This window comes from Cimex lectularius, unplaced genomic scaffold (assembly GCF_000648675.2).
Source record: "Cimex lectularius strain Harlan isolate CLEC.00 unplaced genomic scaffold, Clec_2.1 scaffold218, whole genome shotgun sequence".
Classification (NCBI taxonomy): domain Eukaryota; kingdom Metazoa; phylum Arthropoda; class Insecta; order Hemiptera; family Cimicidae; genus Cimex; species Cimex lectularius.
In genome coordinates, this window is record NW_019392822.1 from 1 (window position 1) to 12,007 (window position 12,007).

At 31.7% G+C, this 12,007-nt stretch overlaps 1 protein-coding gene across 3 annotated transcripts; it reads left to right on the forward strand.

Moving 5' to 3' along the window:
• The first annotated feature begins 258 nt into the window (after positions 1-258).
• LOC106672022 (clumping factor A-like) lies at positions 259-10,166 on the forward strand. Of its 3 annotated transcripts, none has more exons than XM_024228430.1 (9): positions 259-274; positions 1,734-2,463; positions 2,584-2,724; positions 2,913-2,989; positions 5,296-5,379; positions 5,730-5,789; positions 6,700-6,758; positions 7,607-7,688; positions 10,038-10,166. In XM_024228430.1, the coding sequence occupies exons 1-9, from the start codon at positions 266-268 to the stop codon at positions 10,122-10,124; spliced, it is 1,329 nt and encodes a 442-aa protein (XP_024084198.1). In that variant the 5' UTR covers positions 259-265; the 3' UTR covers positions 10,125-10,166. The 3 variants fall into 3 exon arrangements, with proteins under 3 accessions (XP_024084198.1, XP_024084200.1, XP_024084199.1); XM_024228432.1 differs by having other exon boundaries at positions 1,803-2,463; XM_024228431.1 differs by lacking the exon at positions 259-274 and having other exon boundaries at positions 281-2,463.
• The last annotated feature ends 1,841 nt before the right edge of the window (positions 10,167-12,007 follow it).

A 12,007-nucleotide genomic window follows, 5' to 3' on the forward strand; every position in this document is an offset into this window, starting at 1 on the left:
CCTCTCCCCGTACCATAAGTCCCTTATCTCAGGGGTGATTGTGAGAATTTCTAAATTATGCAAACAAATTTTCCTTTGGCATTCTCACCATCTTCACAGACCCAACAGTGAATATAAGCCGGCCATGATGGTTGTACACACTACTAATAAAAATATATTTAGACCGATTATTTTATTTTCACAATTAATAAATGCTAATGTCAATGTGTTTTTGATTCTATTGTCGCATGAGAAATAATAATTAATTTTTTTTTTTTCAGGGGCAATGGATCAGGTTAGTATACAGTTTGCGTTAAGTACTATTGAAACTAGCATAGCATTTTTATTAGCATACCAGTTTTGATTAAAAGCGACTCAATCTAATGTTCACCATCTAGGCTGTTTCTTTCTCTCTTCCTTTCTCTTTTTTCGTTTTTTTCTTCTATAGATTTATTTTCACTTCACTTTTTTTCTACCTAAGAAATCAGAATATTGCTTTGTTTTTCAACTTTGTCCAACAAAATTGGTTAGCTACACAAATTGATTCAAAACCAGTTCAATACAAAAATTTTTAATGAATTTTTGGTAGCCCGTTAATAATACAAAATTGAAAACTGCTTTAAATGTTTGGATTATTGGGAATCCTTCCCAATAAAAATTTATTAAAAAATGTAAACCATAATGCATGGCTCTAAAGCATAGCCAAACACAGCCTCCCAGTCAGTTTTCAGTTGCGTTTAAAAAGGTCTATCAGAGAAAAGGTCCAAGTCATAAAAATCCATGAGAAAGAGAAACAGTGTTCGGTGTTCATATGTACATTTGTTCATATTAAATTCATTTTCTTTCACTTAATGCACCTAATAATTTATCTATACGCAGGACCTTCTAATAAGCAGTCAAAATCCCATTTCCGAGTGGGAAGTTCAGCCATATTTTGTGGTGGTCTATGAAGCAATGCACCTCACCTGTAACTTAATAATCTCTGATCATCCTGTTATTTGTCTGTCAGACACTTTTTACCATTTTCAGTGGCAGTTTGGTGTATTTTTTGTGTTGTCTATTCATATTCCTCCTTACTATGTACGAAATTTTTCTATCATATCAATTTTCCCCATTAGCAACATTAGGAAAACTATAAGACTCAGTTTTCTTACATTTTAGAAAAGATTCCATTAATTTCACATAGTCTTCAGTGCAATGTTTGCCCAAATTTATGTTATTTTGGCCTTTGAATGCTTGTTTCTGTGGTATAGTTTTTCCTTTGTTTATTTGGTGATTGTATGGTGTGTGTTTTATTATTTGTATTTTTTAATTGGTCAGTGGTATTGATGACCTTGAATTAGAGTTTGTTGTTAATTTTTGTAATTGTTAGGTAAAGTAAGTTTTTAGTTGCTGCTTGTGTTTCCACAGCGAATGTTCTGTTTTTATATAACTGAGCTCCAATCTAGTGGAATGTTGTCAATTATTTTATAACACATCAATCATGGAAGATGGTAAATTGTTGATCCATATTCCAATTGAAATTTTACTTGTGTTCATGAGTCTAAAACATAGGCTTAACATCCAACTATAGGTGCTGTAGATAGGCATCAGAAAGGAAAGAAATTTCAATGTCAATGTTGGGAATTGAACCCATGACGCTGGCTGATAATTAACTCGATTGGTCAATCATCTAGTCATAGTCACTCATATTTATCTATTGCCCATATTTATGTATTTATTGTATAAGTATTATTAACATAAAGTTATTTCAGATTATATCAAAATTTCCATGTTATTCCAACTTGAAAATACCAAATAATCAATGTATGAAAAAACAAAAGGTATTTCACAAGAATTCAGATGTCTCAACTAGCCCACACGATTCGGAAACAGAGACACAACACCATCAAAGTGTAGAAGAAGAAAAGCAACTGTCGTACAGCCCAAGTGATTCCGATTCAGTTTCGCCAAATAATCACCGTGTGAAAAAACAAAAGCTACTTCACATTAATTCAGACGTTTCAAATAGCCCATTTGACTCTGATTCGGAGACACAGCACCATCAAAGTGTGAAAGAAGAAAATATTTCAGATTCGGAAACACATGGTCAAAGTGTTAAAAAAGAAAGTATATTTAATTTCACTTCAAAACTGGCATACAGCCCATGTGATTCTGATTCAGATATGCCAAATAATCACTGTGTGAAAAAACAAAAGCTACTTCACATTAATTCAGACGTTTCAAATAGCGTAGGTGACTCTGAGACACAGCACCATCAAAGTGTGAAAGAAGAAAAATTTTCAGATTCGGAAACACAACATGAACGAAGTGTAAAAAAAGAAAATATATTTAATTTCACTTCAAAACTGCCATACAGCCCGTGTGATTCTGACTCCGATATGCCAAATAATCTATGTGTCAAAAAACAAAAGCTACTTGGCATTAATTCAGATGTCTCATACAGCCCACGTGATCCAGAGCCGGAGGAACAGCATGATCAAGGTGTGAAAGATCAAAACATATTTCGCATTAATTCAGATATCTCAAACAGTCCATGCGATTCAGATTTACTGACCCAGCAAATTCATAGTGTAGAAAAAGTAAATCTTTTTCACTTTGCAGGCAAACTTTCGTACAGCCCGTGGGAATCTGATCCAGAGACCCAGTGTGATCAAAATGATAAAAAGACAAGTCTATTTAAGTTTACATCAAATTTCTCATTCAGCCCATGTGGTTCGGATTCAGAGAACCTGCAAGATCAAGGTGAGACAAAAGATAAACTATTTCACTTTACTTCACAAGCCTCACACAGCACACATGATTAGGACTCAGAGACACAGCAAAGTTATTTGTCTTTGGTTCAGATATCTTACACAGCCCATATATTAATTCAGACTCAGACACAGCATATCAAATGGTGTAAAAAGAAAAGCTATATCGCATTTTTGCAGATGACTCATGCAGCCCATGTGGTTCAGATTCGAAATCACTGCATCATGAATTATCAAAAAACGAAGATAACAGTTCAGTAAGTTTTTATTCAATACTAATAAATAGTATATAATTAGTAAACAGATATGAGTGAAACAACACGCATGTTAGATGTAGAATTTCTTTAAACATAAACATATTCATCCATTCTCTAATTATTTTATTCATACTGCCATCTGATTGACTGTAATAAAGTTATAAATAGTCTGCGGAATTTCGTTATTCGTTGGTGCGAGTATTCACTGCAGATTTGTGGGGTTCGGGAACTTTTCTAGACCACTGTGCCTTAGGCGAGGCACTCCAAAATTGTGAAATTGGAGTGTCTGATGATTTCTTGATCCCAATTCATTGCAGGTGCACCGGGAGGAGTTTGTAGTTAAACCATAATCTAGATATTCTGACGAAGAAGTTCCTGTTTTATTGTCTCGTAAAATTTTCTCTTCTTTCTCAATGATTCACAGTATTTGTTATTTGTTGTTCCATTCTGTCAACAAAGTTGTGGATTACATTTGCAAAAACAGCCTACATTATCTATAAATTTTTTTCTGACAAATTAATGCTTTTTCTTTATAAATTTAGAATTTTTCATTCATTCGTTCTTTCATTTAAAACGTTTAGAAAAAACGTAGGACAAAGTATGAAATTGGAGCAGGTAAAGAGTATAATTCCTGCATTTGAAAATATTAAATACAAAATAATTGGGTAGAAGAAGAAAGAAGAATCCATTATTTTTATATATTCAATTTCACATGATTTTAAATTCTAATTGTAATTAATTTTCTTATAGTCATTTATACAAGAGCCCAATTATTTTATATTTAAAAAATTCAGTTAGTTTAAAAGAAGAATCCTTTCTTTTTATATTTAATTTTACATAATTTACAAATTTAACTTTAAATGAATTTTCGTATAATCATTTATATAAGTGTCCAATTTTTTTATGTTAAAAAATTCAGATTAAAAGAATAATCCTTTATATAGATAAATTTAATAATGGGCTCTTATAAAATGACCATAACAGAAATGAATAACATGAATGAAAATTAATTTGAAATTAATTTCAAAATTATGTTATGAATGTTCTTACGTGTTTTATTAAATGGGCTAAATTGAATTTATTAATTATATTTGCAAAAGATTTTCCTTATTTTTATACTTAATTTTATGTATTTTTAAATTTCATTTTAAATTAATTTTCTTGAAATTTATATAAAAGCCAAATTATTTTATGTTAAAACAATTCAGATTAAAAGAATAATCCTGCATTATATGTTTAATTTTACATAGTTTTAAAATTTAAACTAATTGTCACATTTATATAAAGCCCAAGTATTTTAGATTAAAAATCAGATTAAAAGAATAATTCTTTATTTTTATATTTAAATTTATATAATCTGTATTTTAATTGAAATTAATTTTCATATTGGAGAGGAAAAGTGTTAATTTGACGGAAAAAAAGCTAGACAAGTTATTAATAAGTAAAATTCCAACGGGATGTGACAGATTCAAACCCAGAACTCCTAGCATGCTAACCATTTGACCAAAATTTCAAGTTTAGTAAACAAGTAACTTTTGAAGTTTAAGTAATTAAATTTTTATTATGGTTAATTATGGCAGAAAAAAAGCTACCTATTTTGTTGAATGAACACAATAAAATTCCTTTTTGCATTGGGTTAACAAAATGTTTTTAAAACACTTGATTCGACATATTTAAGTTATAATTGGGTAATGTTAGTGTAGTAGTTAGTCAGTAGTAGTAATATTTCTTTAACACTCAAAACATTTTCGGTAAGAAATATTTTGCTTAACTTTTGTTTTCAAATGTACTCACAAAAGGGATTTTTATAGTATCATACACCTACCAATATCCAATGAATTTAATCATTCCAATTCAAAGTCCTCAGAATGATAGCACTCCCCACTGTCTCCGTAATGACCTCAAAATATCCTTTGTAAATCAATTATTCCCTACCAAAATCTCTTTACTCGCCCCAACCTATTAGCCCAATCCATGTCCAACATAATCCATCTCAATAATCCCATTAAATAAATAAAGCGGAGATTGCCTCGGGAGCTTGCTAATGATTATTTAAAGTTGGGAGAGAAATTTATAAATATGTATCATAATGTTACATAATACATTTTGAAATGAAAGAAATATAAAAAATACACCAACATTTCATTTTTGCTGCAATACTGCATAATGTATAATTAAATTATTTAGTCATACTATTAGAAATTAATTTTTAAAGATAGATATAATGTGACTTCTTTCTAAACCAGACACGTCCAGTTTTAGGTAATGAACTATTTAAGATATTGGCATAACAGTTTTATTTTCAGGGATCTGATGATGGGGAAGAAAGCGATGAAGAAAGTGATGAAGAAAGCGAAGAAGTAATCTCAGTATCAACAGAGTCACAGGATGTAAGTTTTTTTTAATAGCATTTTGTTGTAAGAGGAACGGTCAATGGTTGTGATAAAATTTTGACACGTTTTGGTCCAGTCTCTGGGCATTCTGGTCTGCCTATCCTTACCGTTTTGCTCTGTCCAGGTGCATTTCGACTTTTATCATTCTTTCAGTAGTGTTTTAGTGAAGATGCAAGCCGAACAAAAAGATCTAAAATGACCCAGCTATACTACAAATTTGAATGGATTTTTTAAAACATGAATTATAACCCTGTTATATACTTTATAAATTATGTATTATTAAATAATGATTTTTATTTAAATTTTTATTAAATTTTAAAAGGGATTTTTATTTATGTAAATTGCAGACTAAAGTAAGCTTAAGTAGCAGTTCGCATACGTCTGAAGAGGATTCTATTGATTCTGTAGTAAGTATGATAGATGTTTTTATTCAATACTGTAGATAAAATTATGAGGCTTATTTGATCCTGAAGTTTTGTCTTATTTTTAAGGCAAACCTTAAGTTCTTTGTTATGAGGACATTGTCATTAATTATTACTCTTGTAGTTAAACAAAATTTGACCTAAATTTTTATAAGCTCATTTCTGCTCATGGATGTATATACATACATGTCAGAGTTGAGCTTTCACCTCTTGCAGTCCACCGGTAATATTTACTATAAATTACCAGCAGGCCTCGAGATCACCCACCCTGGGTATTGGTTTTATCTATAATATAACATTAGATAATTTAAGGTCTTTTTTCTTCCTTTTCTTTGGAAGCATGCTTTAAGCAAATTCGGTATAAGCAGGGAGTTTGTAAATACAAGAAGAACGGACTGGAGGGACAAAGAGACATCACTTTTTAGCATTGTTCTCGTCATCAGTATGCACGAACTTTCTACTCTCACTTTGTCAGTTGCTCTCAAGCCGCCAATACATACGAATGCACCATTTTCACTGAGGCTTCTCTGCACTTCATCAAAATTAGTTTGCCTTTTTCTATATATATTCTTTCAAAATCTTAGAGCAGAAGATGGTACATTTGTGAAAACTTGCTGTTTGAAAGCAACTGACCAAAAAAGTGACATCTCTTTCTCGCTCGAATCCATTCCTCTTGGGTTTGAAAAAACTGCTTATACCAAATTACAGAACACTTCCTGAAATGTTAAATAAAAATGTTTGCACTGGCGTAAACTATGCCGGACACATAAATGGGTTTCGACCCAAAAAATGTCCATGTGTCAACCTCGCAGCCTCATTTGCTAATCTTAAGTTTGATAAGATATATTTTTTTAATTTTTATTACTTTATTCTTAACATTTATTTATTTACAAAGGAAGGGAATGGACAAAATTACAAACTAAAGCTCCGGAGAGATTTTTTGTCTGACAGAACGTGAGTTTATAACTTTAATAATAATAATTATTATTTTTAAATGCTTCCAATTCTGTAACCATTACTTTAATAATTATCAGTATTAGCAGTTTGTAGTTGTAGTTAGATACAATTTCTTAAGTTTGTGTTTATATAGTACAGTGAAATCCCTCTATAGCAATCACCTCTCTTGATGGATAATTTTGGCCTCGGCAAAAAAGATGATTTCTACACATTTTTAATCCCCTTTTTGTTAAAATAGGCTCTTGTCAAAAACGTTTCTAGAAGGCAGGCTACTAGGTATGTCATGTAATATTTTACTGAGAAATAATAAAAACAGTTTTGTTTAAACTTCATGGATAGCTGTTAGGATATTCTGCGGTACTTTCCTTTCCATTTTTTTGCCTTTTTTAAAGCTTCTCTCTTTCATGGAGGACCCAAAAATCCTAAAAAACAAAAAACAAACAGCTCCTCTGTTGTTAACATGAATTGGGCTAAGATTTACTTTTTAATTTATTTGTTTAAAATGTAAATGTATATGTTTTTATTGGTTTATATAAAAGAGTATAAGATTCAATGAAATATATAACATATTATTTATTATGTATAACATTTATCGTGTTAACAAAAAAACAAAAAAAAAACATTAAACCCCTTCTGAGCTTAGGGGGCACCCCTCAATAATGGACAAAAACATTTGTTTTTTGCATGTTCATTGTAGAGGAGTTTCACTGTATATTAATTAAAATCTTACAAATACTTTCATAAAAAAAAAGGTGTACAAAATTGCATTAGTTGTAGAATTATATAAATTATAAGTATTCTTGTTCACTTAATAAATATTTGTACTAACTGATTATTTTCTCTAGGGATGATGATGATGATGATGAGGACTTCCGCGCACATTTCGAGCGACAAAAGTACCTGTTTCTGCACCAAAGATTTAACATGGTAGTTATCTTATTAAATTATACAATGGGGAGGGCTGAATAATATAATATTACCATGTGTAAAATAATTTGGTTAGAGAATAAATTATTAGCAGCTATTAAAACACATAAATTCATTCATAATTTATACTTGTGATTCATACTACAGAACTTGTTTTTTTAAACAAGGGTTTGGAACATCAGAGGTCATATCTACCCTCAGGGTGTTGGTGTTTAAAAAAAAAAACTTTTTTTGTAAGTATGTTGGATGCAGGCCCACTTGATATTGCACTTTTTTCCCCAACAAGATACAGCTTATACTTGTTTTAGAAACAATATCAAGTAGATTCATGGTGTAGACTGCTATAATCCTTATTTGATGTAATGTCTTACAAGTGTAGCATAACTACTGTTCAGTTCCTTGCGATTGCTTGCTGTAACTTGGTGCCACAGATTTCAACCTATTTTTTCCCCCCTTCCCTCCAGTTATATTATTTTTATTTCATTAAATTGGAAGTTTTGTCATTTTTTATGACTAGCTTTTATGTAAATATATCATTACAGTCGGATTTCACAGAACGGAACCTTCCAATAACAGGACAATTTTATTTTCCCTATACTTTATTAAGAAAGGTATTTTTAATAAATGGACTGGTACAGCAAAAAGTAAATTCAGAATTTAATGAACCATGACGGCTCAGATTTTTCCTTACATACAATGTTTTGGGAATTCTCACACCCTGCACAACCCTCTCAAATGCTTATGACGTTCTCAGTCGTGTTTTGGATTGTGAACGCGATTAAGATCAGTGTGGAAAAATCTTTCAGAAAAAAGGTCGCAGTTATACTAATCCATGAGAAAATTAGTATCTATTAAAAATAAACTTCCACCTAATAATTTTCCTATATCCCTAGAGTCGGGGTGTCCACTTATGTGTAGTATCTGTGTATATTATGAACATGGCTTTCTTTTTAGAACTTACAATGTGGTTTTACATTGGTTCAGTTTTTTTTTAATTTTAATTAATCTTTTTTTTTCTAGTACAGGTTGTCTAAGGAATTACTAAAAGGCCCAAAAAATTTAAGGATTTTTATTTACCTGCCTCAGATGCCTTGGATTATATTTTGAGGTCATTTTTGTTTTTGGCAAATATCGTGGCAGTTTGATATTTTCTGCTTAATAACAATAATTTTTATCACAATTTTTCTTGTGTAGTTAATTAAAAATATCAAGGAATTCAGGATTGTGGTTCTTGTACTGGGTTAACATAATAAGCATTATTAACATAATTCTGATTGGTATTAATATTTTATATCATTGGTTGTTGTTCTTTATTGGTGACTTGAAATCAATATTCAGCTTTGGTTTGGTACTTGGTATTTCTAGGCATGTTTTATAACTACTTAGTGTGAGCTTGTTTGCTAAATCATGTTTGATACAATCTTAAAGCATGTAATGGGAAATTTAAGTTTATCAGGGAAAAAACATTCTTTATGAATGCTTGTGTAAACAGAATGTCATTCTTTATATTGTTTAACTGTAACTGTTTTTTTAACTGTATAAAGTATTTATTTTAAATTTTATATTAAAACACGATAGGGAAAAGGCCAATTAAAAAGAAAACCTTTAGTTCCTTTGTGAAAACTTTAAAACTAAGATTAAACAAATCATAAGTGTGAAACCTTTGGTTTTGAATATTTATTCACAATGGGGAACAAGATCAACTGGTTTATTCTATAAACCAAATAATAAAAAAAAATAAGAGATATTCTAGGGGTGTTGGTGGCCACAACGGTTTAGGCATTGACAACGGCACTCATCAATGTAAGCTAAAAGTCCTGGGTTTAGCGGTCCTGCATTCAAACACTTGACATACTTACAAATGGGCTTTTTTCCTCAAACACCGGCCCCTCGAGGGTTCATATGACCTCTACTGTTGCAAACTCTCATAAAAAGAAATATTTNTGTTTCAAAGTTCGGATGAAGGTTCAATATTCTGTATGCTAAATGAAGGAGCTGAATGTTTTTATTCCAATTAGCCCGTATCCCTGATCATTTTTTAATTGAAATTAAAATATTGAAGGCTGATAGACGGTTTTAAATATTATGAAATAAAGACATAAACAAAGAGAGAACAAAAAAGACATTGAACAGTTCAGATGTCATCAATTGCATTTTTTCTTAGAAAAACAACTGCTTCATTTAACCTTGCACCTGTATCTATTTCCTTAAAACTAACCATCTCATTTCTTTAAAATTATTGAAATCTTACTAATTTTATTCTTCATTAGATAATAAAACATTGGATTGTTATTTTGTTACTTTTACAAATATGTTTAAAAATTAATTTAAACCTTATATCTGTTACAGGGATCAAATTCAAATTCTGGTTTCAACGTTTTTCATTCGGATGAAATTGAGACCATCATCATATCATCGGACGATGAAGATTGTTAGTTAATAAATGCATATGATGAAATAAACATGTAAACAAGCATACATATGTACATTATTTATGTATAAAATTATAGGTTATAGATTTATATTTTAATTTTTAATCTCAACCAAAAACCTTAGATAAAAAGAATAATTAATTGGAAGAATTAATGTGGTCAATTATGACCACTTAGCAAATTAATGTGATAGATTTATGTTCATAATGATACATTTATGAAATGAAATTCATTATGAACTAATGATACGTGGCCCTAAAATTTCAGTTCTTGCCAACTATAAACAAAGTTTGGTCAACTTTAAATTTGCTGCTCATTTAGACTGGATTACCATATAGTCAAAAATGTTTATGTTGATTAAATGTATCTGATAAAAATCACCAAGGGACCACAAAAATAATTAGAATTCTCAAGAGGAAAGAAAAAGAGGATGCGTTTAGTGACGGAGTTTTTGGTGGCCCTGACAAGGGCTGGTGTTGTTTTGTAGTGTTGAAACAATGAATCGAGGCCAGGACCATGTGTCTGTGCTGTTTGGTAGTGGTCCATAACAGAGAGTACCGTTTGCTGAAGTCTAGGGCCGTGAGTCAGTTGACTGCATTGGTTAAAAGGACTAGTGCAGCAGGTAGCCGAATGCAACAGTTGGCCAATACCCAAGGCTGCTATGTTGGGAAGGTGGGTTCAAGGCTAATGCTGCGAGTAACCCTGGCTGTTGGTGCTCCTTACTTATTACTTACATTGTAGAAATACAATTTACAATGTATAAAACAGTAAAAATAATGAAAAAGCGGAAATCGATCTGTAGCAAGCAAGGCGACCACCACGCTACGACTGAATATTTCTATTTGCTTGCTTTCTTCTAAGCAATAAAAGAGTAGGCGTAAGCGCTTTGCTGCTTATAAGGGATGGAAGATGAACCCCAAGCTTGTAAGAATAAGGTAGGGAAACGTGAGGTTTAAGAATTTAAGAAATCAGAGAGAACGTTCAACGTTTATTTTAACAGGTTTCCATTTGTAAATGAATCCAATCATACAAAATCTTAATTAATCTACCAAGACAGCAGCCACAACTCCAAATCTGGGATGAGCTTATTTGCAAAAGGCCTTACTCCAAATGATGCTCACCAGTACGAGCTTCCAAATCATCCCTTTGCCTCCAGGATCTTCTTCCTGCAGCCTCCTTGGTCCTCGACAGTTGACTCTATTTGACTTGTCGCAATGGCTGGACCTTCTTGGCTCTTGCTGGCTGAGTCCCAGAAAGAGTCTGCTGTCTACCCTTGGTGCTGGCTGACTGGTTTGAGCCCTTCTCTAGTCTTTTCAAGCCTCTGAACTAGACTGAGTGGTTTGAGCCCCTGAACTAGGCTATTCTAGCCCTTGAACTAGACTGACTTTTGATTTCCAAATCATCCCTTTTTATATAAGTTTCTCTACCGGAGTAGGGGCAGGAAGGAAAATTAAAAGTCGGGGAGTTCCCACAGCATGGGAATTTTGATTCGAAATGCTTTTCACCCTCCGCAATGTATTTTCGACACGCTGCCTTCGCATTAAACATGCAAAACCCATACATAAGGAATATCAGCGTATTCTTCACTAGATAAAGTAGCCATAGTTTTAACAAGATATCACATACATAACTAAAAACGTTTTGAATCAAAACTTTTATTCCGGAGAATAATAATACAATAATCCTTTAATGAAAGTTGCAGTCGTGTTGGTAAATAAGTAAACACTTCCACTATTTCAGTTTCGAACCCAAATTTTAAAAAGTTTAAAAACCATTCAAAATTACTTTTAAGGTTTTTTTTCCACCTTATCAATCCGTTAGCCGCGGGTTTTTCTGTTCCTCCATCAATTTCTTCATCTTTGAAAAAAAGTAATTCAAAAAGAAATT